Below are 26766 nucleotides of genomic sequence, written 5' to 3'. Positions count from 1 at the left end.
TGTACAAAAATTAATTGTGCTCTCATAGACAAGCAATAATTCTACGATCTAATTGGAAAAATGCCATTTACAATATTAAGATCAACTCAAAAGTTTCCCTAGGAATAAATTTTTAGAAAATACAAGGCCTTTGTAGGGGAAATTTTGGAACTTTATGGAAATACTTTAAACCTAAATAAACAGAGATATATCATGCTTATGAATGATCGGAAGAGGCAATATTGTAAATATAATAGTTCCCCACATAATATATTCAGTATAATTCTGGAGTTTTGGGTGCAACTTAAAAGTTCATAGGAAAAGTAAAAGTTTGTGAATAGCAAAAGCAATTTTGAAAAAAATAATCTGGGGGACTTGTCTTAGCCGTCCTTTAAAATAAGTCACTATTTTCAAGCAGCTGTACTTACTGTAATGCATAATATTATTGTAATGGAGCTAGACAGATAGACCAATGGAACAGAATAGAGTCTAGAACCAGACCCACTTATAAACAAAGCCTTGACAGAATGCAGAGGTGGAATTGTGAAGGGAGGGAAATACATCGCACTAAAAGATACAAAGACATTTCTTATCTAATTTGGAAAATAAATTTTTATTTCTACCTCATCTGGTATGCAAAAATAAATTTCAAGAGAATTAAAACCACTTGGAGTGAGTTAAAAGCATAAGCATAGGAAAACCCCACAAATTTGACTACATTAAAATTTAAAAGTTATTTATGTAAAAAGACCCCAGCTTGGGGGACCCAAAGCTGGGGCTCTGGGACAACCCAGAGTGATGGGGTGGGGAGGGAGGTGGGAGGGGGGTTCAGTATCAGGGAGACATGTACACCCATGACTGATTCATGTCTATGTATGGCAAAAAACCACCGCAATATTGTAATTAGCCTCCAATTAAATTAATTAATTTTTTTAAAAAAGACCCCAGCTTGGGAGAATATGTTTCAATGTCTGTTACCAGCAAGAGATTAGAACAATATTATGTAAGAGAAACTCTGACCAATATATTCTAAGGTGCTCACCTAGGTGACGATCAGTGAAGTATGGATCAACATTACAGCAAAAAAAATATCAGTATAATTTCACACCCCGCAGATGGGAAAGCATGAAAATATTTCACAACCAGATGTGGACAAGTATATGGACCAAAGGAGCTCTCACACATTCTTACTGTAAAGCAATTTGATAATATCTAGGAAAACTGAAGATTCACATATGCTGTGACCCAGCGATTCCTCTCCTAGGTATCTACCAATGTAAAAAGACCATAGGAATGTTCATTATAGCATTATCGGTAGTACTGTAGAAATGGAAATCTAAACGTTTCTACTCAAAATCATGAGTAAATAAATTGTGACATATTCATTCCATGAAAAACTGAACCTGAGGGAAAAGGAATAAACCAGAGCTAAATTTATCAACGTGGATAAATCTCTCAAATATACTGGAGAGTTGGAAAAATAAGTCGTAGAAGGACATACCTGGTGTGGCACCATTTATTTAAGAGAGAAGTCACGTAAAATAATGCTACATGTTCTAATGTCTGCACATATGATGAGATAAAAGCATAAACACGTACAGAGGACTTGACTGACACCAAGTTCAGGATGGGCTTCCCTACTGGCTCAGCTGGTAAAGAATTTGCCTGCAAAGCAGGAGACCTGAGCTCGAACCCCTAGGTTGGGAAGATCTCCTGGAGAAGGAAATGGCAACCCACTCCAGTACTCTTGCCTGGAGAATTTCATGGACAGCGGAGCCGAGCAGGTTACATCCATAGGATCACAAAGAGTCGGATACAAGTGTGTGACTTTCACTTTCTTTCAAGTTCAGGATAATGGTTACCTGAGGGGAGCAGGGGGAGGGACAGATGGGAATGGGATGGGAAGGGGCACACCAGGGGCTTCAGCTGCATTTCTGTTATTTCTTATTAAAAAATTCTTAAAGCAACTTTGGAGAAATTATGATTTGACAAAACTGCAAGATAGATGCACAGGTATTTATTTTTTCTGCATGTTTTTGCTGAGTGCTTTAACTAGTTTGTGATTAAGAAAGAAAGGCAGCCCTAGAAAGCGTACTTCCTTACTGGAAACTTCAGATTTTTCTCTTTCCTCCCTTCTCTGTAGGCTCTTTTTAAAATGTGGCACTCCCCAGACAAATACCCCAAAGACATCCTGACGTACACCGAACTCGTGCTGGATCCGCAGGGCCAGCTGGTGGAGATGAACCGACTTCCTGGAGGAAATGAGGTAAAGAACTGAGTCGGTTTGCTCTACAGAAGAAATTAACACAACATTGTAGATCAGCTGTACTTCAATAACATTTTTTTTTAAAAGCGAACCCACAGAGCCCAGCTCCTGGCTGGAATCCCCCTGTAAAAAAATTTTCTCCCTAGGGGTTTCCCTGGCTGTTGAGTGGTTAAGACTTTCTTTCCAGTGTAGGAAGGGCTTCCCTTGTGGCTCAGCTGCTAAAGGATTAACCTGCAATGCAGGAGACCTGGGTGCTATCCCTGGGTTGGGAAGATCCCCTGGAGAAGGGAAAGGCCACCCACTCCAGTATTCTGGCCTGGAGAATTATACAGTCCATGGAGTTGCAAAGAGTTGGTCACGACTGAGCGACTTTCACTTTCCGTTAAAGGGGGTACGGGTTCGATCCCTGGTCGGGGGACTAAGATCCCACATGTCTCATGGCTGAAAAAACAAAAGGTAAAACAGAAGCAATATTGTAATAAATTCAATAAAGACTTTTAAAATGGTCCACATTAAAAAAAACAACAACAACTTAAAAATCTTTTTTCTCCCTGAAGAAGCAAACCTGTTTTCTCGTGCACTCATCTCCTTTCCAGGTGGGCATGGTGGCCTTCAAAATGAGGTTTAAGACCCTCGAGTACCCAGAAGGGCGTGACATTATCCTCATCAGCAATGACATCACCTTCCACATTGGATCCTTCGGCCCCGGAGAGGACCTTCTGTACCTGCGGGCGTCCGAGCTGGCCCGGGCCGAGGGCATCCCCAAAGTCTACCTCGCGGCCAACAGTGGGGCCCGTATCGGCCTGGCAGAGGAGATCAAGCACATGTTCCAGGTGGCTTGGGTGGACCCGGAAGACCCCCACAAGGTACGGCGCGAAGCTGGCGTGGCAGTGTGATTCCACCTAGCTCCTGCTGTGTTTTCCGAGAGAGTGACAGTACCTCTAAGGGAGTGAGGGGGGAAGTCTTGCTCTTAGCATGGATACACGTGGTGGTGGTGGTTTGGTCGCTAAGTCCAAACTTAGCACGTCCAACTCTTAGGTGTCTGACTCTTGTGATCCCATAGACTATAGCCTGCCAGGCTCCTCTGTCCATGGGATTCTCCAGGCAGGAATACCGGAGTGGGTCGCCATGCCCTCCCCAGAGGATCTTCCCGACCCAGGGATCAAACCTGCCTTTCTTATGTCTCCTGCATCGGCAGGCGGGTTCTTTACCACTGATGCCACCTGGGAGCCCTCACTCCTTCTTAGCCACTAGCAGATGACTCTGGTTCCTTATCTGTAAAATGGGAATAATCGTAGTAGTCACTTCAGAGAGCTCTGAAAGTGGTAGTCATTCATGTCCGATTCTTTGAGACTGGTGGGACTATAGCCCACCAGGCTTCTCTGTCCATGGGATTCTCCAGGCAGGAATACTGGAGTGGGTAGCCATTTCCTTCTCCAGAGGATTTTCCAGCCCAGGGATCGAACCCACGTCTGCTGCATTGGCAGGCGGATTCTTTACCACTGAGCTACTTCAGAAGCCCTCAGGAGGATCCTTGGAGAACAATAATGAAAATAGTTATTTCTTATATAAACATGTAGTTAATATCAATACATACTGACCATCTTCTGAACACAGTACGTACCAAGCATGCAGAGGTGAGTGGTATATGATCCCTGGCCTCAGGAAGTTCTTAAAATTCATCCAGAAGACCTCAGGACATCATAAAAGGCAGAATGAATAAAGAAAAACACACATCTTGTGATGTGAAAATGCAGGGCACAGAGGCATTCTTTGCAACCACAGCAGAGGTTCTCAAGGAGGTGGTATTGTCCCCCCAAAAGGGACAAAAAGTATTATTTTCATGTAGAAGCGCACACACACACATACGTACATTTATTACATAACCAGTATATCTATAATAAAACTTGACCGGGGCAAAGGGGTTGGTAATCAGGGAAAAAGAAGTATCTGAAAGGCTCCTTTGGGGAGAGAGAATGAAAAGATTAGACGACACTGAATCAGTGACTTCCCTGGTGGTCCGGTGGTTAAAACTCCCCCTATCAGTGCAGGAGCTGAGGGTTCGATCCCTGGTGGAGGAGCTAAGATCCCATGTGGCTGGGGACCAAAAAAAACAAAACAGAAAGCAGACACAATATTGTAACAAATTCAATAAAGATTTAAAAACAAACAAATAGTGAATCAGAGAGACCAGGGAAAAAGTGAGGTTGTGTGGTAACTGGCAAACACAGAGCGGACATTCAGTTAATTGGTGTTATTAATGTGTTAACATCGAATGTCTGTTAACATCAGATGGGTGACTGTATTATTAACATGGTATCCTCCCTGCATCCCTAAAACACAGTGCTGGCACTAAAAACAGTGGCTGTTGAGTACACGGAGCTGGACTCATAGCCTCATTGAAGTATTTACATATTTTTAAGGGAATTAAATACCTGTACCTGACCCCCCAAGACTACACCAGAATCAGCTCCCTGAACTCCGTCCATTGTAAGCACGTGGAGGAAGATGGAGAATCCAGGTAAATAACTTAGCAGGCAGCTCCCACGTTCTGACTGTGGTTCATTTCAGCTGCTCGTGGGGAATCTGCCTCTGGGCTGGTAACAGTTTCTCAAGCAGGTGGGGGTATTTGTACAGAGCGACCCCCCAGCTTCCATTGTGGGCAGTGACAGCTCAGACACCTGGGGCCCCCTTTAGGGTGACCCCATCCTTGCTGTCCCCACATGAGGTACATCTCTCACAAAAACAGCACATCACTCGGGGACAGTTAGGGTGGATTCCCGCATGTCCCCAGAGCTTGCGGGCTCACACTTTATGACCAAATGAGCCAGACTGGCTCACTGGGTGAGCTGGGAAGACGTGGACAGGGTCTGCTCCATGAGGACGTCAAGGGCGATACTGGTGTCTTTTCCAGGGAAGGTTGTAGGTTTTTAAAATCAGATTCTGAGTTAAATCAAAATTTCCCAGGCTGAGTTTCCTGGGATGTCAGTCATTGATTTGCGGGGAGGGAGGGAGTGAAGATTTCAAGTTTCGGAAACACTGGGTTAGATGAGATCCAACAAGCCTCTTTACTGCAGACCTTCCCAGAGTGTTTAACTGAAATGCCTTGTGAGTCTCTAATGGGTTAGGGCCTAACCCAGCCTTTTTGGCACCAGGGACTGATTTCGCGGAAGACAGTTTTTCCATGGATGGGGGAGGCAGGGATGGTTTTAGGATGGTTCAGTTGCTGCACTTGCTGTGCACTTTACTTCTATAATTATTACATCAGCTCCCCGTCAGATCATCAGGGAGGTTGGGCTGTGCAGTGGACTCATGTGGCCATGATTGACTGGTCATGAACCAAGTGCCTTCTGGCACACGCCCATCTCGCTGCAGACCAAAGGCTGTTCGATTGTCTCCGAAGGAGTGCAGGGCAGGGGTGATGCTTTGTTACGACAGCCTCTGCATCAGCGGACTTTCTCTTTGGTTGGAGGGGTGATCATCGTCGAGGCTGTACTTGCCCTTCTTGAAACTTTAGGGCCAGTCGTGAGGGTCCTAGACCCGGCCTTCATCTCACCAGTGGCTGCTCTCTCACCCTCCAGCCCCTCGCCTTGCTCAGCCTTCCTTCCCCGGGTCTGTGGGAAGAGCATCAGCCTTGGATTGTCCTGGGCTGGAGCTCAGTCTGTAACTCTCCTTTGGTTCCTGAAGGTATGTCATCACGGACATCATCGGGAAGGAGGAGGGCCTGGGCGTAGAGAACCTGAGGGGCTCAGGCATGATTGCTGGGGAGACCTCCCAGGATTACGACGAGATCGTCACCATCAGCATGGTGAGTCCCTGCCCGTTTTCTTTTCCAACTCAACTTTTTAGTATGGAAACTTTAATCAGGAAAAGCCTGTCATACAAAGTGAAGGAAGTCAGAAAGAGAAAAGCAAATGTCATATATTAACACGTATGTATGGAATTTAGGAAACTGGTGCTGATGAACCAATTTGCAGGGCGGAAATAGAGACACAGACGCAGAGGGCAGACTTGTGGACGCAGCAGGGGAAGGGGAGGGTGGGACGAATTGAGTGGCACTGAGACATACATTATGCATTACTGTATGTAGCAGAGCCAGCGGGAAGCTGCTGCATGACACGGAGCTCAGCTCAGCGCTCTGTGACAACCCAGAGGGGTGGACTGGGGTAGAGGGTGGGAGGGAGGTTCAGAGGGGTGGGGACATATGCTTTCTGATGGCTGATTCACGTTGCTGTACGGAAACAACCAACACAACATTGTAAAGCAATTATCCTCCAATTAAAAATAAATGAAAAAAAAAAATAGTCGTGAAAGTGAAGAGAATTGACAACGAGCCCCGTGTACTCATCGCCGGCTCCAACAGTTGTCAGCGTGTAACCATTCCTGCATCCTCAGCCCATCTGCCCACTGTTCTGGAATATTTTAAAGCAGCCTCCACTTATATCTTTCCATCTGTAAGTACCCGTAGTGTGGTTCTTTGCTAGATAAATGCTCCCCCATTCATTTCTTTTTTAAATAACATAACCATGATACTATTACACCCAACAATAACAGCAGCAATTCTTTGATATCGTCAGAACTCAACTTGGGTTCAGTTTTCATAGTTATCTCAAAATGTCTTATTATAGTTGGTTGGCTTGAATCAGGATTCAATCTCTTCTTCTTTAAAAGATATTGAGTATTTAGAAGAACGTTTGGGCCTTCCCTGGTGGCCCAGTGGCTAAGACTCCACACTTTCTCTGCAAGGGGGCACGGGTTCAGTCCCTGGTCAGGGAACTAAGATCTTGCATGCCCAGCAGTGTGGGCAAAAAAAAAAAAAAAGAACTTTTATCTAATTTTAACTGGTACTAAATGACTGTCTTCTCATTCCCTAGTGTGGCCTTTACAGAAATATCTTCTGTTTCTGTTGGAGTTGGTAGTAATAGTTCTCTTTAGTGGTAAACTGTCACTCAAGTCCTGATTTTTACCCTTGGTGTTGGGTCTTCAGTTTCCAAGGTGGGAAATGCTGGCCTTGAGTGTCTTCCTTGGGCTTATTGTCTAGGTGTCATTATGTATGTTTTGTACCTATTTCAGAATAAAAAGACATATATATTTACATATTCCAAAATATGTCATTTTCTTTTGAAGGATATAAAAAGGAATGTTTTCATATATTCCAAAATAGATATACATATACATGTATATATATATATATATATATATATCTTTAATTTATACAGACAGGCACACCTCAGAGATGTCGCAGGTTTGGTTCCAGACCTCTACGGTAAAGCGAATGAATATAGCATTGAAGTGGAGATTGTGATAAAGTCACAGGGATTTTTTGGTTTCTCAATCCATGTAACAGTTATGTTCATACTAGACTGTAGTCTGTTAAGTCTGCGATAGCATTATGTCTTTTAAAAATGTATACACTTTAATTTTAAAACCCTTTATGGCTAAAAAATGCTAACCCTCATCTGACACACAGGATTGCCACAAACTTTGTTAAAAAAAATAAATAAGCCTCAGCATCCACGAAGTACAGTAAAATGAGGTCTGCCTGTATGAATCTTTCTATTTTGAAACAGTTTCGACCGCATCGGAAGTTACAGGTTGGTTTGGGCAGGTCCTGGGTGCCCCTCGCCCAGCTCCTGTGTGATAGTGTCTTGTGTAGTGTCTTGTAGCTGTCGTAGGGGGTCAACACAAGGACACTGACATTGGCACGCTACTGTTAACTCGACACAGACCTCGATCATTTTTTCCCAGTTTCACCCGCCCTCCTAGGCTTCCTTTGGTTGTGTGAATGCATGCAGTGTCTCGGGAGCGACCACACTCAGAAGGGCCACAGAGATGCCTCTTGAAGCAAGAGCCAGAACATTCCACATCTGCTGTGTGTCTTTACAACACTCTTCCTCGCTAGCCCCATTCTTTCTGGACAGGAGGTCGAGGTCAGGCAGCCTGAAGGACAGGCTTGTGCCCACGCTGTCCGGCCACCAATCAGGATGCCCGTGGCTAAGCTGAGCTTCCACTCATGCCCAGTGGCTCCTGGACCGTCCCTACTGTGGGGGGCGGGGCACTGGCCCTGAGGAATGCCGGAGGGGTCCTGTCTCCACAGGTGACCTGCCGGGCCCTCGGGATCGGGGCCTACCTGGTGAGGCTGGGCCAGCGAGTGATCCAGGTCGAGAATTCCCACATCATCCTCACGGGGGCGACGGCTCTCAACAAGGTGACCACCTTGAAGGGACGGCCGGGGAGTGGACATGTAGGGGCAGGGATGGGGTCATTCTGACATTCCCAGTGTCCCCAGTGGGGAATTTTTCTCAGCATGAAAGCAGTTCCAGGAATTCCCTGGTGGTCCAGCGGTTAGGACTCCACACTCTCACTGCTGAGGGCCTGGGTTCAATCCCTGGTTGGGGAACTAAGACCCCACAAGCTACATGATACAGCAAGAAAAGGGAAAAGAGAAACCAGTTCCATCCCTGCTAATATAAGAGCTGTTCTTTCATTTTGCAGTTATATGGGCCTCTTATGAGCTAACATATATTATAGACAGATACATACGTACATATAGATGTGTATAGATAGATACATACATATAGATACCTGGTGGCTCAGCATGAAGAGTTTGCCTACAAAGCAGGGGATGCAGGTTCGATCCTTGGGTCAGGGAAATCCACTGGAGAAGGAAATTGCCTTTTCCCACTCCAGTGCAATCCACTCCAGTATTCTTGCCTGGAGAATCCCACGGACTGAGGAAGCTGGCGGGCTGCAGTCCATGGGGTCAAAAAAGAGTCTGACGCAACTGAGCGACCTAACAGCAACAATGTGTGTGTTAGGCTCTTCTGGTGGAACTAATTCTCTGTGTTACTGTAATTTAAATTTTAAAATATTATTGAAATTTTAAAAATTATTAAAATAGCATTACACATTGCAGAAAATTGGGAAAAGACCAAAAAAAAAGTAATTTTGTCCCCACTGTAGTTTTTGTGTAGCTTTCCTCTCATCTCATGTCTTTACATAGTTAGACTCCTAGGGAACAGTTTCGTGTGACTCTTTTCACTGTCTTGAAATGCCTTCCACAATGCTGTAAAGCCTCCCTAACATCAGGTCTGCTGAAAATCCCACAGTGGGTCTCAAAGTCTGGCCCCTGAACCAGCAGCATCAGCATCACCTGGGATCATGATAAAAATACAAAGTTTTCTGGCCCCACCGCAGACCTGCTCCATCAGCAACGCTGGGTTGGGTTTTGCCTGGAGATGACCAGTCACCAGCTGGATCTCTGGTTCTCAAACTGGGCTGCATAATGGAATTATCTGGAAGTTGGAAAAAACAGCAATAGATCCCCAAGATTCTGATATGATCGGTCTGGCTGCCCGCAGCCTGGACATCAGGACTTTTGAAAGCTCCCAGGTGATTCTGACATGCAGCAGGGTTGAGGACCATCTGCACAGATGGAAGGCCCCCAGGTCGGGCAGGACCTTGCTAACCGTGTCATGTCGAAGCAGGTCCTGGGCAGAGACGTTTACACGTCCAACAACCAGCTAGGAGGTGTGCAGATCATGCATTACAATGGCGTCTCACATGTCACCGTGCCGGATGACTTCGAGGGTGTTTGTACCATCCTGGAGTGGCTGTCCTATATGCCAAAGGTGCAGTATCCTTCCCCTCCTCCCCCTTGAAGCTTGGAGCCTGGAAGACTCTGTTATCTGGTTCATTTGTCAAACGATGTGGAAGGGTAGGGAGTAGGTAACACTGAAATTGTGCCTAGGGTTAATTTTTCTTTTCTCTTCTCTCCTTCCCTCTCTGATGCCCAGCCCTATAGTCACTGTTCTTTGCTTTTTTTTTTTTTTTTAATGACTTTGTACGGAGGCTGTGTGTCGATCCTTTAGAAAGAGGTGACATTGCCTGTAATCAAAAGAGGTAACATGGACAACAGAGAACCCTCAGGTTTTGCAGTCAGGCTGGATTTGATTCCTGGCTTCCTTCTCGTAGCAATGAGACCTCAGGACCATCTCTTAATCTTTCTAAGCCTCAGTTTCCTCATCTGTAAAGTGGGAGTAACAATGGCACCCATCTCAGGGTGTTGTCACTGATGGCTCAGTGACATGATGTGTGGAGCTCAGTACTTGGCAGGCCCTCAGCCAAATGCTACTCCTAATTGTGATGATGACCTACTTTGGGTTGGGCTTCTGCCATGTAGCCAGGTATCACCATAGTCGGAAGGGGAGAGGAGGGCAAAGAGTGAACTGCAGACATTATTGATGAGCCTAAAGGACTAAGTGGGAGACCTGACTTTCTTTCCTAGGATAATCGCAGCCCAGTCCCAGTCATCACACCCAAGGACCCCACTGACAGAGAAATTGAATTCCAACCATCTCGCGGGCCCTACGACCCCCGGTGGCTACTTGCAGGAAGACCTCACCCAAGTAGGTCCCTCCAGGGTTTTGTCTGAGCCCTGGGTCTTGGGGTTTCTTTTCTGCCACCAAGATAAAAGAACGAGTCAGTAGAAGATTACCGCCAAGGGATACCCCTGAGGTCGAATGCAAAAAGGGGTGGAAGGATAGAGATTTTTCTCTGTGTTTTTCCCAAGCTGATGACTGAGAAGGGGTGGGAACAGCCTCCGGTTTCTGGAGCTGATGGATGGAGGTGAGAAGCAGCAGAGGTCATGACCTCCTTCCCGGAAATTGCCCCAGGTGTGGTCACATAGGTGGAAACTCTGGGACTGGAACCTCAGGGTTTCCGAGAGAAGAGCGCTTCTCTCTCTGTCCCTCTCTTTCTATTTGGCTTAAACCTTCATAAGGTGGCTCTCCATGAGTTTACCCAGGACGAGCAACGTTGCCTCTTCTGCAGCTGCGTTTGTAGACATACGTGCGGGTGTGCACACATGTATCCAAACACAGCTGTGTGCACGCACGTGCTGGCACATGCACACGTCCCCCTTCCCCCAAAGGGACAGGTTGGCCTCCTGGAGGTATCTGATTACATTCTGAGCCACCAGGACAGAACTGGAAAGCTGAGCTGCCCCCGTTGCCACAATCCCGAGTCCAGAATTTCACGTGCTGCCCCATTTAGAACTCGGCCTCTCCTTCCAGCTGCGTGGGGCAAGGGGGGTGCCGCCAGGAGCATGTCAGGCTCCACCAGTGAAAGATGCCCCGTGGCCTGTTCCCCCCTCTGCCATTTCTCCTAGGCTTTCTCACCTGAGAGCACTGGCTTTAGCTTGATTTTTAAAAACCTCTGATGTGTTACCACCCATTTGCTCCAGCTAGGAGGGCCAGCCCCCAGGCAGACCCTGAGGCTGGGGTGCTTTGTTCCCAGGGGCCCAGCCCCCCTGTTCCTGCCAAGTGGGATCTCTCCTGCTACCTGCCTCCTCGTGTCCAAACCACAGTCAGGGGCAGCACGGTGTGGCTCCCAGGCACTGCGTCCTCCCCAGGGAGGCCGCAATTGACATCCGCTTGTTCACTGTCCCTTTCTCTGCCTCTCTGTCTCCCAATGGAACACATTCTTCCCAGCGTAACGGTTCTGAGGCTGCAGCCCCCAGGTCCGGGATGAGTGTTTTTCTGAGTAGATGGCCCCTTCTGAAATCGTGCCTTCCGAAGGCAGCCATCTGCTCTTTTTGCCTCCTGAGAAGAAAAGGCAGAGACCGTGATCAGGGTCTCCTCGTGTTTGGCATGGAAGGAAGTTGATGTGGTTGGGTGTTCTGTATGGACTGACTTCCTGATTTGGTATATTGTTTGGCAGCCCTGGTTTTGTGTGTAGGGGGTGGGCAGGGGAAGTGTTGTTGTTTTCCAGGAATAAAGGTGTCTGGGCTGTCAATGTCAGGCTGTCCTAGAGAGACAGCAGAGGAGTCTGCCCTCCAGGTGGACATCCGGGGCCCTCAGCAACCAGCCCCCAGCCTGAGCTTCCACACTTCTGCCCACAGCTCTGAAGGGATCCTGGCAGAGTGGATTCTTTGACCAGGGCAGTTTCAAGGAGATCATGGTGCCCTGGGCCCAGACTGTGGTGACGGGACGAGCAAGGTAACCCTGAGGGCGGGCCCAGGCGGTCTCAGCAATGCTTTCTCCTTGGCCTTGGATTTTCCAAAAGAAAAACCAATGCAGGGGGTTGGGCGGGGGGGGGCAGTGTTTCTGGCTGATGAAATTTTTCATAGAGTCTGGATTTGTCCGTAACTTTAGAAGACATCTCCACCAACTTCTTCCTGGGGGCCAGGACCCTTGCCCCTTGTGTCTGCCCCTGGGCCAGAATCTTAAGGTGGCCCTGGTATTTTCTGGGAAACCGCACAATCAGAAGTATGAACTCCATTTAGGAGGGCCGTGGGCAGGAACCGCTATTGTATACCAGAGCTGGCAGAAGGCTTAAATGCTTGGATTCTTTCAAAGCTGAGCTCACTCCTTCTCTTCAGGATGAGTCCAACTACCCCAGAGTTCTTCCTTTTATGGAGCCCAAAGCAACAGCCTCATAATTTACCACTCAGATTCCTGGCACAAGACAGTTGCTACGAGTTCAGGTTCTGGAGTCAGACCTCTGCTGTAACTCGCCTTTCTGGGCTTTTACATCCTCATCTGTACAATGAGGCTAATAACTCTACCCCTTCCCACTCCTGAAGGATTGTTGTGATTAATAGAAGTGGTGATGTGTTAGGCATTTAAAATATCACAAATGGGGAATTCCTCTGTGGTTCAGCAGTTAAGACTCCTTGCTTCTACTGCTGGGGGTGCTGGTTTGACACCTGGTTGGGTAACTAAGATCCCAAGTGCCACATGGTATTTAATATTTTTAAAATAAATAAAAAGCAGTTAAAAATCATAAACACCCCATAATGTTATTAATAGCAGCTGCCCTTATTGTTGTTATTTACTTCTCTGTAATAACCGTTAAAATACTAAGTCTATTACTGGGATTGCTTCTCCATAAGTGTTTTACTCTTTTCAAATGTTCTTTTTCCGGGGGGCTGCACTGTCTTCATCCAGTATGTGGGCATAGTTGCCCTGCAACATGTGGGATCTTAGTTCCCCACCCAGGGATCAAACCCATGGCACCTGCATTGGAAGGTGGATTCTTAACCACTGGACCATCAGGGAAATCCCCTGGAATGTGTTCTTTAAACCTGAGATGAAATCTACTCCCCCTTCCATATGGAAGCGCTTGATTGGAAGACTGCTCTCCCCAAACCTTCCCCATAAACTGTTGGGAGCGTAACCGAGAGGAATCAAGTGACGCAGCTGGCCAGGGGCATTCGGTGGCGGTTGCTGATGGCATGGACTGCCCATAACTGAAGCTGCTCAGGCTTAGCATACCTCCATCCTTTCCCGATGTGGCATGGGGTCCAGACCCGCGCTGTCCACCGTGGTGGCTGCTGGCCACGTGTGACAGCTCAAATTCAGGTGAATCACACAGTGAAAGAGCATGTCACATATTCAGTTCCTCAGCCGTCCCTGCCACGTTTCAGATGCTCCGTGTTCATGTGCAGCTCACGGCTGCCACACTAGTCAGGCCACTAGAGAGCGTGGCCATCATCATGGAAAGTTCTAGGGGACGATGCTGCTCCCATCCCTGTCTTGGCCCAAGCCTCCCCACAACACCGGCAGCTGTTGCCCCAACACGGGCACCCAGAAGGCCTTTCCAGCCTGCTTGTTTGTGAGGCTTTTCACCGCTTCAGGGCCGAGTTGAAAACAGCACACTTTTCTCTGTCCACCCTCATCCCGGCCCGTGTGCCTGGCCCGGACCCACTTGGCCCCCCGAATCGGCCTGGGGTGCTGCCTCATGCCCCTGCTCACTTGTGGTCCACCTTGCAGGCTGGGGGGCATCCCTGTCGGAGTGATTGCTGCAGAGACGCGGACGGTGGAGGTGGTCGTGCCCGCCGACCCTGCCAACCTGGATTCTGAGGCCAAGGTTAGGGGCCAGGGAGCTGGGCTGGCTCTTTTCACGTTTTGTTTTTTTACTGAAGTGTAGTTGAGTTACAAATTATATTCATTTCAGGTGTACAGCATAGTGATTCAGCATTTCTACAGATTGTGCGCTATTAAAAGTTATTACAAGATAATGGCTGTATTTCTCTGTGCTATACAGTATATCCTTGTTGCTTTTGTATTTCATACATTGCAGTTTATCTCTTAATCCCACACCCCTAATTTGTCCCTCCCATCTTCTCGCTCACCTTTGGTAACTACCTAGTTTATTTTCTGTCTGTTTTATTTTTGTGAGTCTGTTTCTGCTTTGCATATATGTTTATTTGTATTATTTTTAGGTTTTCCATAGCAGTGATAACATACAGTGCCTGTCTTTCTCTGACTAGTTTCACTATGTATAATGTTCTCTAGATCTGTCCACATTGCTGCATATGTCAGAATTGCATTCTTTCCGTGGTTGAGCATGATTCCATTGTATATATTTATGCCACATTGTCTTTCTCCATTCATCTGTCGTTGGGCACTTGGATTGCTTCCGTATCTTGGCTACTGTAAACACTGAGGTGCATGTATCTTTTCAAATTAGTGCTGGGTTGTATATACGCATACATACCCAGGAAGAGAGCTGCTGAGTCATATAGCGGTTCTATTTTTAGTTTTCTGAGGAACCTCCATACTATTTTCCACAGTAAGAGCACTGGTTGACATGCCCAGCAGGAGTGTCCCAGGGTCCCCTTTTCTCTACATCCTCACCAGCATTTGTTTCTGCAGACTCTCTGCTGATGGCCATTCCGACGACTATGACTGTGGTCTTGCTGGGTCTGCTGTGTGGCCGGTTGAGCTGACAGGAGCGGGTCCTGAGTGGTCACACGTCTGTCCTTCCAGCTCAGAGACTCAGAGACATCCTTGGCTCTGGAGTGGGGTGGGGTGGGGGCCCCAGCACTGAGTCTGCAAGGATGCATGGTGCTCCATGCTGTCTTCTTCAGAGGATGACGGGCCCCTAGGAATCCCTCCCTCCTCCTGCCCCTGTCACTGTTGCTGCTTCTAGGGTGGGCTGTGGCGCACCCTGGGAAGAGTTCAGAAGTCAGAGGGCAGGTCCTGGGACCCTACTCAGGGTGGCCTTTACTAGCTTGGCACCCATCAACAGGCAACAGGAGCCTCCCTGGGCCGCAGCGTGAGAGTCACACATCTGAGCCCCATCTCTGGTGTTGTCACCGATGCCAATCAGGCTGCCTGCCATCCAGGGTGCCATGTGGGCGGCCATCCCATGTCCCACTCAGAGGAGTCTGATGTAGGCTGCTCTGTGTTCCAGATAATCCAGCAGGCTGGCCAAGTGTGGTTCCCAGACTCAGCCTATAAGACAGCCCAGGCCATCAATGATTTCAATCGGGAGAAGCTGCCCCTGATCATATTTGCCAACTGGAGGGGGTTCTCCGGGGGCATGAAAGGTAAAGTGGCCTTCCTGTGGGTGCCCTGAAGCCTCAGGGTCAGCACCCTGGACAGCTCCCGTGGGGTCGCAACATCATCATCTTAGTTGAGCTTCCTGCAGACGGGAGCTGTTCAGGGAACTGAGGGCTTCCAGTGTGACTCTCCAGAGGTCCCCGTCATGCAGGGAGAGGCAGAGGTGGCCCCAGGAAGCTGCCGAGTGACCTGGGCTGTCACCTCCCCGCTTGGGGAGATGAGAAGGCGCCTGCCCTCCTTAGGGGGCTGCTGCGAGCCTCAGTGACCTGACGCTCAAATGCAGGTGCTTCAAGGCACTGAGCATTTCAAGAGACAGAGGCTGTCAGTGGGGTGTTTCAGAAAGAGCTGGACTGGGGCCGGGCAGACCTGGTCTGGGTCCTTGTTGGGTGGGTGACTGCTCCAAGCCGAAGTTTCTCTCCTCTGCGAAGAGGGGTAAGGATAGAACCAACCTCAGAGGGCCAGGGTGAGAGTTCGTTGGCATGTGGTGGTTACTCTGTGTGATTTTGAGTTATTTTTTAAAAAGTATTTACCTATGCATTTGGCTGCGCCAGGTCTTAGTTGCAGTGTGTGAGATCTAGTTCCCTGACCAGGGGCTGAACCTGGGCCCCCTGCATTGGGAACTCAGAGTCCTAGCCACTGGACCACCAGGGAGGTCCCAGATTTTGTTGTTGTGCTGTTGTTTCCACGTACCATGCCTAACTGGACATGTCTTGGTAGAAAATAAGGACCATATGCCTGTGGGCAGCAGGAGGGAAGAGACTGTGTTATCATCCTCGGAGAGGGTTCTGTTCTGGAAACAGTGGGACAGGCCGGGGGCATCTCTGAGCCAGGGCTGGAAGGGATCTTAGAGATCAGCCCATGCCTCCTTTTCTGGGTGGGAATGTTGAGGCCCCGGCAGGGAGGAGGATCTGGTCAAGGGAGCCCTCTGTACCTTGATCCTGCCTCCTGGCCCCATGAGAACCTCTCCACAACCCCTGGGCAGCAAAGGGTGGGCCTGAGGTCGCCTCAACGGTGGCTGCCTTGCTTTTCAGACATGTACGACCAGGTGCTAAAGTTCGGAGCCTACATCGTGGACGGCCTCCGGAAGTACAGACAGCCTGTCCTGATCTACATCCCACCCCACGCGGAGGTCCGGGGCGGCTCCTGGGCGGTCATGGACACCTCCATCAACCCGCTGTGCATAGAGATGTATGCGGACAGAGAGAGCAGGTGGGTGTGCCGCCCAGCCCAGCCCTGCCTTCCTGCGCGCACTCCCAGTCCAGAGGCCCCACGCCCTTGGAGTCGCACTCTGGGGATCGCAGGGCTGTTCTGAACTTCCAGAGGGATGGAGAGCCTCCAGTTCTCCCAGTCTGAAACCAGCGTCCAGCATGCTGCTGGATTTTCTCAGTGTAGTTAGTGACTGGAGCCCAGAAGAAGTGGAGGAATTGTAGTTTGTTCTTTCACAACTTACACTCACCTGTTTCCCAAGGAGGTTTGCGACCACTTAAAGAAAATAGAAGAAGTGTAATATATAATTAATATAATATATAGTATCAATATATCAATATATTATATATTGTATATGTTATGTTATATATGTTAATATATTATATGTTATATAATATATAGAATATGTTGTCATATATGTATATGTAATTATATAAGCATATAATATATATAATTGTAATATAGTAACTATATTATATTATAATTATATAATATAATTACATAATTATATATTATACAGTATATAATATATAATATATAATATATATTATATACATATATTTTAATATTATATATATAAATACTATATATTTTATATTATATAAACATAACATGTATGTTTATATAATTATATATCACATATAATATTAATAATATATTGTTATATTATTATAATATATTATGTGTATAATTAATATAATATTAATTATATTAATATATTAATTATGATTGATTGATTGTATATTAATTAATTAATTAGGACTTCCCTGATGGTCCAGTGGTTAAGAATCTACCGGCTAATTCAGGGACACGGGTTTGATCCTTGGTCTGAGAACTAAGATCCCACATGTCACGGGACAGCTGAGCTCACAAGCCACAACTACTGAGCCCATGCACCCTAGAACCCGTGCTTCACAGCAAGAGAACCCACCACAACAAGAAGCCTGAGCATCATATCTAGAGAGTAGCCCCCACTCATCGCAACTAGAGACAGCCCATGCAGCAACAAAGACCTAGTGCAGCCAAAGGAAAAAGAAAGACCAAAAGCACCTGAGCTTCCTGGCAGCCAAGATGAAAAGGGAAATATGATTAGATGTCTAGTTCTTACTAGACTCTGAGTCTTCCCCAAAACTGTTCCATAGAAGCTATGTTTTATTCATTTTTATTTATTGTTATAGCCTAGGGCCTAGGCTGACTCCTAATGGGTGCTTGGGAAATACTGGGCAAACGAGGTATACTTGCATGAGACAACACCAGTTCCTCAGGGGAGAGAAACCTTCCTGGCACTTTTTTTTTTTTAAGTGGGAATCTATCCCAGACAGATTCTTCCAGAAAGGATGCTGATGATAATGCTTGTAATTCGGTGTTTGAGTGTCTTCAAAATGAAGAGTATGCCAAATGCTGTGCAGAATGTGAAGGCCACAAGAGCACTTCCTTGGTGGTCCCGTGGCTGAGGCTCTGTGCTTACAAGGCAGGGGACCCAGGTTCTATCCCTGGTCTGAGAACTAGATCCCACATGCCATGACTAAGAGTTTGCATGCTGCAACTCAGACCCAGAGCAGCCCAATAAACAAACATATTCTTAAAAAAGAATAGTTCTGTTCAAGGTGTAGATAGGCACCTTCCTCCTGTGTCTGTTCCCGTGTTCATTCCTCAGTTCAGTGAATATTTACTGAGCATCTACTGTGTCTCAGGCGTTACGTTAGGCATCGTGATATGGTGCAAATGAGCCGAGCCTGTCCTGCCTTCAGTGCCCTGTGACCTTCGTGGGAGGTCGCTGAGGTCAGACCTCCAGAAGACTCAGGACAAGAGCAGCCCCAAATGGGTTCACATTAACTTTTCACTCTGGTCACCAGGAGGCTCAGAGCTACATGTAGTATTGGTCAGGGCTTCCAAGCTGTCAGAAGAGAAGGGGGCAAGGGGAAACCAAGGGGTAGGGTGAGAGGGTTGGGAATGGAGGGGACCACTCATATCTTGGATTCCTCCATGTGCCTTTGTGTGCTTTAAGGAGATTAAAGAGTACCTTGTAGCCACGAAATTAAAAGATGCTTGCTCCTTGAAAGGAAAGCTATGACAAATGTAGAGAGAGTATTAAAAAGCAGAGACATTACTTTGCCAAGAAAGGTCCATATAATCAAAGCTATGATTTTTCCAGTAGTCACGTATGGATGTGAGAGTTAGACCATAAAGAAAGCTGAGTGTGGAAGAATTGATGCTTTCCAACTGTGGTGCTGAAGACTCTTTAGAGTCTTCTTGCAGTCATTTGGACTGCAAGGAGATCCAACCAGTCCATCCTAAAGGAAATCAACCCTGAATATTCATTGGAAGGACTGATGCTGATGGTGAATCTCCAGTACTTTTGGCCACCTGATGCAAAGAACTGACTCACTGGAAAAGACCCTGATGCTGGGAAAGATTGAAGGTGGGAGGAGAAGGGGACAACAGAGGATGAGATGGTTGGATGGCTTCACTGATGCAATGGGCATGAGTTTGAGCAAACTCTGGGAGATGGTGAAGGATAGGGAAGCCTGGTGTGCTGCAGTCTATGGTGTGACAAAGAGTCAGACACGACTGAGTGACTGAGCACCACCACCACCCTGGCCTGAGGAGAACAGAGATTAGGAAAGCCAGAGAGGACTGTAGCTGAAGAGCTGGTGGGATATGCTGTTCTGGAAAAAGTCACACACTCTTGTTGCTGAAAGGGCCTTCCAGAGTTCAGAACATTTTTGTTTTATTTTTTAGCTTTTGGCTATGCCATGGCATGTGGGATCTTAGCTCCCTGATCAAAGATTGAACTCATGTCCCGTGCAGTGGAAGCATGGAGTCCTAACCACTGGACTGCTAGGGAAGTCCCAGAACACTTTATTTTAAAAGCTGGTTTAATTCCTCCTTCTGTGGATAGAAAAGCAGATGACCAGAGAGGTTAAGTGACTTGCCCAAGGGCACACAGAAAGCCAGCTACAGAGCAGAGGACTGCCACCAGCTTTCCTGGTGGTCTTGCCTCCCCCCGCATGTCCTCTGGCGGTCGCTTGCTGGGGAACCCCTCATACATGCCTGCCCCCGCTGCTGGCTTTTTTCAGAGCGAGTGTTCTGGAGCCAGAGGGAACAGTGGAGATTAAGTACCGGAAGAAAGATCTGGTGAAGACCATCAGAAGACTCGACCCTGTTTCCAAGAAGCTCATGGAGCAGCTTGGTGAGTGGGTCTGAAACGTATCACCTCTCAGAGGTCATGAAAGGGCTCAGCCCACTCATTGCTGGAGGCTTCTAGTATGTTAAAAATAGTGAAGACAACCCCAAACTCAGCAGCAACAACTGTGAGATGTTTCAAATGTTCCCACACAGCCCATCAACCCCTTTAACATTAAAAAATATACACAGTGCCTTAGTGAATGTAATTTCTCAACACACACAAGATAGAATAGTTGAACTATTTCAAGCCAATGAGAAACATTTGAATTTTGGTAGCAAAATTACCCTTTAGAATTTTCCCGTCAGGCATTTTACTAATTTTGTTTGAGTGATAGGTTTGTTTCACTTGCAACTTATTTGTAATTCTCTTTAAAAATGCATGTAAGGTAGCATTGCCTTTATAACTGATCTATGTCATCAGAAATTCACAAGTTTCATGATGATGGTGATGATGGGTAGATAATTTCTTTGGTTTGGTATCAGGGTAATGCTGATATCATAGGGTGAATCAGAAAGTGTTCCCCTCTCTGTTTTCTGAGTCTGAGGTGGCATTATTTCTTTAAATCTTTGATAGCAAAGATTTACAATTCAACTACAAATTCAATTGCTTTTTTATATATAGGACTGTTCAGTTTAATCTCTTTGCTCTTAGGTGAGCTTTTGTAGTTTATTTCAAGGAGTTTGTTTCATTTAAATGATCAAATTGGCATAGACTTGTTTATAATATTCCCTTATTAGATTTTACTATGTAAATTAAAAACGGTAACTGATGGTGTCCTGTAAGCACAGTGGGCCTGATGAAAGGAACAAATTTGAAGCTGAGTGTTGAATGCTGTCTTGCAAATCTGGATGCATTTTTTTTTTTTTAATTGGAGTCAGGTTGCTTTACAATGTTGGGTTAGTTTCTGCTGTACAACGAGGCGGACCCCCGTTGAACATATGTCTCCTCCCTCTTGGACCTCCCTCCCACCTCACCCCCCTCCCACCCGTCTAGGTCATCATAGCGCACTGAGCCGAGCTATCAGAAACAGAAAAGCAAATACCGCATATTAACGCGTGTATGTGGAATCAAAAAACTGCTACAGATGAACCTATTTTCAGGGCAGAAATAGAGACATAGAGAACGGATGTGTGGGGCAGGGAGCGGAGAGCGGATGAACTGGGACATTGGGGCTGACAGACATACACTTCCGTGTGTAAAATAGATTGCTAGTGGGAACCAGCTGTTTAGCACTGGGTGCAATTTTTGAGGGTGCAGGAGCAACTTGGCTTGGGAGCAACTTGGCTTGGGAGCACTATCAGGGTTAGAGCTCAGGCCTGCCCTGCAAACCCTGGCTCTTGCCTTGCCCGCAGGAATGTCTGAGCTCTCAGACACGGACCGCAAGGAGCTGGAGGGCCAGCTGAAGGCCCGGGAGGACCTGTTGCTGCCCATGTACCACCAGGTGGCGGTGCAGTTCGCCGACCTCCACGACAAGGCGGGCAGGATGCTGGAGAAGGGCGTCATTTACGTAAGAGCCTGCGGCGCTCCAGTCTGTGTGAATGGCCGAGCCTCAGGTCACCTGCTGTCCAACACACACAGAATATTTGCACTCAGGCCTGTGGGATGAGGCAAATTCCAGCTGTGAGAATCACCTGGGGGAAAAAAAGAGAACAAAAACAACTCCAGTGGTTAAGAATCCACCTTCCAATGCAGGGGACGTGGGTTCAATCCCAGGTCAGGGAACAAAGATCCCAATGACACAGGGCAGCTAAGCCCACACACCCCTCCACAACTGGAGGGAAGCCTGTGTGCCTCAACTAAGACCCAATGCAGCCAAAAATAAAGAAATAAGTATTTTTGTAAAACTCTAGCGCCCAGGTGGCTCTCCAATTAAATCAGAATATGGGTGGGAGGGGAGTCAGGCATCAGTATTTTTTTTTTCTTCCCAAATCCCGCAGAGATTCTAGTAGGTCACCCAGTTTGGGAACTACCAGTCCAACCCCTGTGTGTGCTCAGAACCGCTGGGCTGGGTTTGGGACCATTGTTTCCACAACGCACTCCCCCACCACTGATGGTCACAACCCCATCCTCTTGCCCCGTCCCCACGAGGTCATACCAGTCCTGAACACCCCTGTGTGCTGGGCTCCTTCCTGCCTCTCCAAGCCCTCTGCACCCCTCTGCACCTCTCGTGAGCTTCTGGGTCTGGAGGTGGAGATGGGCACCAGGTTTGTACCCAGGGGAGGTGGTCCGGAGACCTGGCAGTGTCCTGTCTCTGCCGCCTCCCTGAGCCTCAGTTTTCCAGCCTGTGAAATGGGAGTGATCACAAGGCCAGGCTCTGGGCAGCTCCTAGAATCCCCCTCCACCGTTCCGGGGTGGGGTGGGGTGGGGGCTCAGGCCCACGGCTTGTCCGCAGGACATCCTGGAGTGGAAGACCGCCCGCAGCTTCCTGTACTGGCGCCTGCGCCGCCTGCTGCTGGAGAGCCAGGTGAAGCAGGAGGTCCTGCGGGCCTGCCCCGAGCTCAGCCACATGCACGTGCAGTCCATGCTGCGCCGCTGGTTCGTGGAGACGGAGGGCGCAGTCAAGGTGGGCCTGGGGCAGAGATGCGCACGCGTGGGCGGGGATCCAAGGGGCAGAGACGCATGGGGTGGGGGCCCAAGGGGGCCTGCCCAGCCTTCAGGGGTCCCTCGCTGATGCAGCCTCAGCCTCCACCCCAGGCCTACCTTATGGCTTCCCTGGTGGCTCAGATGGTAAAGAATCCACCTGCAATGCAAGAGACGCGGGTTCGATCCCTGGGCGGGGAAGATCCCCTGGAGGAGGAAATGGCAACCCACTCCAGTATTCCTGCGGACAGAGGGGCCTGGCGGGCTACAGCCTGTGGGGTGGCAAAGAGTCGGACACGCCTGAGCGAGTCACGCTTTCTCCCAGGCCTACCTGTGGGACAACAACCAGACGGTGGTGCGGTGGTTGGAGGAGCATTGGCAGGCAGGCGAGGGGCTGCACTCCACCATCCGCGAGAACATCTCGTGCCTGAAACGGGACTCCGCCCTTAAGACCATCCGGGGGTGAGTGGCCGCCCCCCCCCCCCCCCCCCCCCCCCCCCCCCCCCCCCCCCCCCCCCCGCCCCCCCCCCCCCCCCCCCCCCCCCCCCCTGCCCCTCGCCCCGCCCCTCGCCCCGCCCCGCCCCGCCCCGCCCCGCCCCTCACCTCGCCCCGCCCCTCGCTTCCCCCGCCCCCTCACCTCGCCCCTCACCTCGCCCCGCCCCCTCACCTCGCCCCGCCCCCTCACCTCGCCCCGCCCCCTCACCTCACGCGCCCCCTCACCTCACGCGCCCCCTCACCTCACGCGCCCCCTCACCTCACGCGCCCCCTCACCTCACGCGCCCCCTCACCTCACGCGCCCCCTCGCCTCGTCCGCAGTGGTCACGAGGACTCGTGTCCGGCCACCTGGCCCCAGAGCGGCCACTCGAGTGCACCGCGTCTCACGGTCCACGGCCCCCGACTCAGGGTCGGGGGCCACAGCCCAGTCCCCCAGCTAAGAGGCTGCCACTCCGCCCAAGCCAGGTCTCCCTGTCCAGAGTCCTGGGGATGTGGTCGGTGGGGGTCGGGAGGTGCGATGATTTCAATTCCTTATCCTGATTAGACCTCATCCAAGGTCATGGCCAAAGCGTGTTTGTTTAGACAACCATGTTCTGAACACCTGGTCCTTGGGCTGCCAGCTCCTGCTGGGTATGATCCTTCCTGGAGAGCTTGCTCCCCGCGTCCCCGTGGCGTAGGGAGCTGAGCGCATGGGACCCATCTGGCGGGCGAAGCTGAGGTCCAGGGTGAGAGTGTGTGTGTCAGATCACATGACCTGTGAGCAGGAGGGTGCACTGTTGTTCCTTGAGGTTGTGCTATGGCCCTTCTGCTCCACAGGACCATCGCCCCTCCTGTGTCCGCGACAGGAAGAGGGCTGGGCGCTCCGGGTGGCTGGTTGCCCACCCAGGAGTGGGACAGGCCCTGCGCAGGGCTCTGGGGCTACCGGGGGGCGGGGGCCCACTGAACTCAGTGGGAGAAATGACTTCGCCCTCATCCCCCAACTCCTGCAGCCTGGTTCAAGAAAACCCTGAGCTGGCCATGGACTCACTGGTGTACATCAGCCAGCACATCAGCCCCGCCGAGCGGGCCCAGGTCATTCACCTCCTGTCCACCGTGGACGGCCCGGCCTCTACCTGACCCCCAGTCTTCCCAGTCGTTGGCAGGACATCGGTTCAAGAAAAACCGCACCGATCCACTGACCGCAGGCCCTCGCCAGGACTGCAGGGTTTTACTTTTTAAAACTCCTGGGCGTTGCCGCAAGGCTGCTGACCCCCAGCTCACTCCTGTTTAATAAAAGGCTCGGGAGTGCCCTCTTCCAAGCAGAAACCTCCCCCTTCTCCATTGCTGGGAAGTCTGGTTTTTAGCTCTTTAAGACACTTCGCTCCATCACTGAATCGAATTGAACCCAAACACTCCAGTTTCCGTCCACTTTCTGTTGCCTTGCGGGATCCAGGTGTTCTTTTAGACTCGTTTTCTATCAGAGCGTGGAATCTTCTTATTTTTTTTTTCACTCCGAGACCAGCTCTTGATGTAAGCCTCTCACAGGTTTCAGCAGTATAACAAGGAAAGCAAAATAAGAGAGGAGAAAAGAGAAAATCTGTTTTTGTAGTCTGCTTATTTGAACCCTTATTTGAATTCCTCTCACCCAGGAAAGGGTATGAATGATTTTTTTTTTTTAATTAAGAGTACAAAATGGTGTTTTGTTCCCCACAAGACTCCTAGCTAATCACTAGCAAAGTCCCATTACTGGGCTTAGTTCCCTCATTAGTAGAAAATTGCATAGCCCTAGGCTCAAGGGCGTTGGGAGACTTATTTTTTCACATGGTTCACAGCCCTCTGCCTGCCCCTTCTCTCCAAGGAGAAGGGGACTCCAGCTTGGGCTGGGAGGACAGAGAAGTGAGGCAAGACCTTCTCCAGCCTCAGCAGCCCGGCTTGCTCACAGGTCTCACCCCTGTGGTTGCCGTCACCTGCCTCGGAGGCCCCTTCGGGTCCCCTTCACTCTTGTGCCTCCTGCCTCAGTGTCCGTGGTGGGCTGTAGCCCGAGGGACAGAGCCAGTGGCTCCCAAGGACTGGGCTGTGAGCACCACACTGATTCACTCAGGGAGGGCTTCGCGAGGCCACCACCAGCACCCAGCCCTGAAGACCACACAGCATCAGGACCTGCGGTCCTCCCAGCCGTGTCCATCTGTCCCCAGTGCCCGTGATGGAGGGAGCCGGCCACCCTCCAGTGCCATGGCAGGCAGTCTGCCTGAGGACACCGGACATTACACCTGACCAACGTGGAGGCCAGCGAGGTTTCGTGGGGAAGCCCCTGCAAGCGGGAACGCTGGGGGATGTCTGAGGCCATCGGCCAGTGATGACAGCCCTGGCCAGCATGGGTGGTGTGGGCGCAGTGAGGGGTGGGAGAAAGACGTCAGCCATTGTTGTGTCCCGAGACTGATGGGGGTGGGTACAAGTCCATGTGGCTTTGGGAACCGATTTCTTTCCATGTGGAGGAGTCCCTGTGGGTTTGGGAGGGATGATACATCAATGACTAGCTGCAACCCTGGAATGGTGGGTGGAGGAACCTACCAGGAAATGTGTGGAATAAATTATTTTTGGAAGGAAGCATTTTGGCCTTGGCTTATTACCTGGAGTAGAGCAGGCAGGCAGACTGGCAGGGGATTCCCCGGGGATGCGCCCTCCTCCTGTCGCCGCTGAGATCTTGTGCCAGCCCCCATCTCAGGAGGACGGAGCTCCGGTGTGAGTCCTCCTCCCAAAGGCCACAGGGAGACCGCTTCATCCTTGCACTGCCGTTTCACATCTGGATACAGGCTGCTGTCCACAGGCCGGTGATGCCGAGTTTAGCATGAATGGACCTTCCCCGGTAAGATTGACTTCCCTCTTACGGGAGACTTAGCACAGCTGCCTCCAGGGAAGGGAGAAAGGATCAGACCACTGAGTGTGCCCAGAGGCCTGGATGGCCTGCCCAAGCCTAGAGTGAGCACTCGAGGTCCTGCCGCTGGCCATCTACAGTGCCCTGGCCTCCATCGCATGCAGTCCTTTTGCAGAGCCTTTTGAGGGTGGATGCTACATTTCTAGCCTCACTTTTACAAACAAGAAAACTTCAGCTCAGAGATGAGCAGACTTGATGTCCAAGGTCACACAGCCGGTGAGAAGTGGCCAGGCTGACTCAAACCCAGTCTTCTGGTGTTTTATGTGTGTGCAGCAGGTCCTCAAAGGGTGGCAGTGAGTACATTTCACCCATTAGTTAGCCAGCTGCAGAGACTCTCAGCGAAGCCTTGCTCCTGTGTCTCCTCCGCGCTTTCTTCCAGCGTCAGCACGGTGCTGGCACAGGCAGTCTTCCGGCTGTGACCCGGGCTCTTGCCCACAGTCTGTGACCCTGTGACCTTGGCATTTTCGCTTTGACTCTATACGTACCAGCCCCACTTGCCCATGGTAAGGAATGGATGTCAGACCCAAGAAAGGGCTCCCCAGCCCTCGGCACATGGTGATCCAGGCACTCGGGCTCCGACCGCCCAGCTCGGCACCGCAGCAGGAGAGCACCCCTGAGCCTCAGAAGTTCTCCAGACCGTGCAGGAGTTGCTCTTTGGCTGTGACCATACGGCTGAGGCCCTTGCCCCCAACCCATCACCGAGGGTGCCTGGGGGCTGGGAGGCAAGCCACAGAGCCACCCAGGAGCCAAGCTGCAGAGGAGGGGTGCTGGGGAGAGAAAGGCAGCA

At 49.6% G+C, this 26766-nt stretch overlaps 1 protein-coding gene and 1 non-coding gene across 4 annotated transcripts in view; both read left to right on the top strand.

The window, feature by feature from the left end:
* The window catches only part of ACACB (acetyl-CoA carboxylase beta), a 132744-nt gene extending 107093 nt beyond the window's left edge, over positions 1 to 25651 (top strand). For all 3 annotated transcript variants that reach the window (XM_060401291.1, XM_027956647.2, XM_060401290.1), the window contains 16 exons: positions 2123 to 2245; positions 2842 to 3111; positions 4669 to 4766; positions 5933 to 6053; positions 8343 to 8453; positions 9733 to 9876; positions 10533 to 10653; positions 12147 to 12243; positions 14020 to 14116; positions 15446 to 15581; positions 16626 to 16803; positions 19881 to 19993; positions 21343 to 21497; positions 22383 to 22553; positions 22896 to 23032; positions 24055 to 25651. In XM_060401291.1, the coding sequence (XP_060257274.1) occupies positions 2123 to 2245; positions 2842 to 3111; positions 4669 to 4766; positions 5933 to 6053; positions 8343 to 8453; positions 9733 to 9876; positions 10533 to 10653; positions 12147 to 12243; positions 14020 to 14116; positions 15446 to 15581; positions 16626 to 16803; positions 19881 to 19993; positions 21343 to 21497; positions 22383 to 22553; positions 22896 to 23032; positions 24055 to 24181 (2199 nt within the window). In that variant the 3' untranslated portion in view covers positions 24182 to 25651. The remainder of the gene's footprint in view (positions 1 to 2122; positions 2246 to 2841; positions 3112 to 4668; positions 4767 to 5932; positions 6054 to 8342; positions 8454 to 9732; positions 9877 to 10532; positions 10654 to 12146; positions 12244 to 14019; positions 14117 to 15445; positions 15582 to 16625; positions 16804 to 19880; positions 19994 to 21342; positions 21498 to 22382; positions 22554 to 22895; positions 23033 to 24054) is intronic.
* On the top strand, positions 8573 to 8645 carry TRNAE-CUC (transfer RNA glutamic acid (anticodon CUC)). The gene has a single exon. It is a non-coding gene; the product is annotated as a tRNA-Glu (tRNA).
* Positions 25652 to 26766: the final 1115 nt, after the last annotated feature.

The sequence above is a fragment of the Ovis aries genome, chromosome 17 (genome assembly GCF_016772045.2).
Source record: "Ovis aries strain OAR_USU_Benz2616 breed Rambouillet chromosome 17, ARS-UI_Ramb_v3.0, whole genome shotgun sequence".
Classification (NCBI taxonomy): Eukaryota; Metazoa; Chordata; class Mammalia; order Artiodactyla; family Bovidae; genus Ovis; species Ovis aries.
This window is presented reverse-complemented; position numbering and strand designations above follow the sequence as displayed.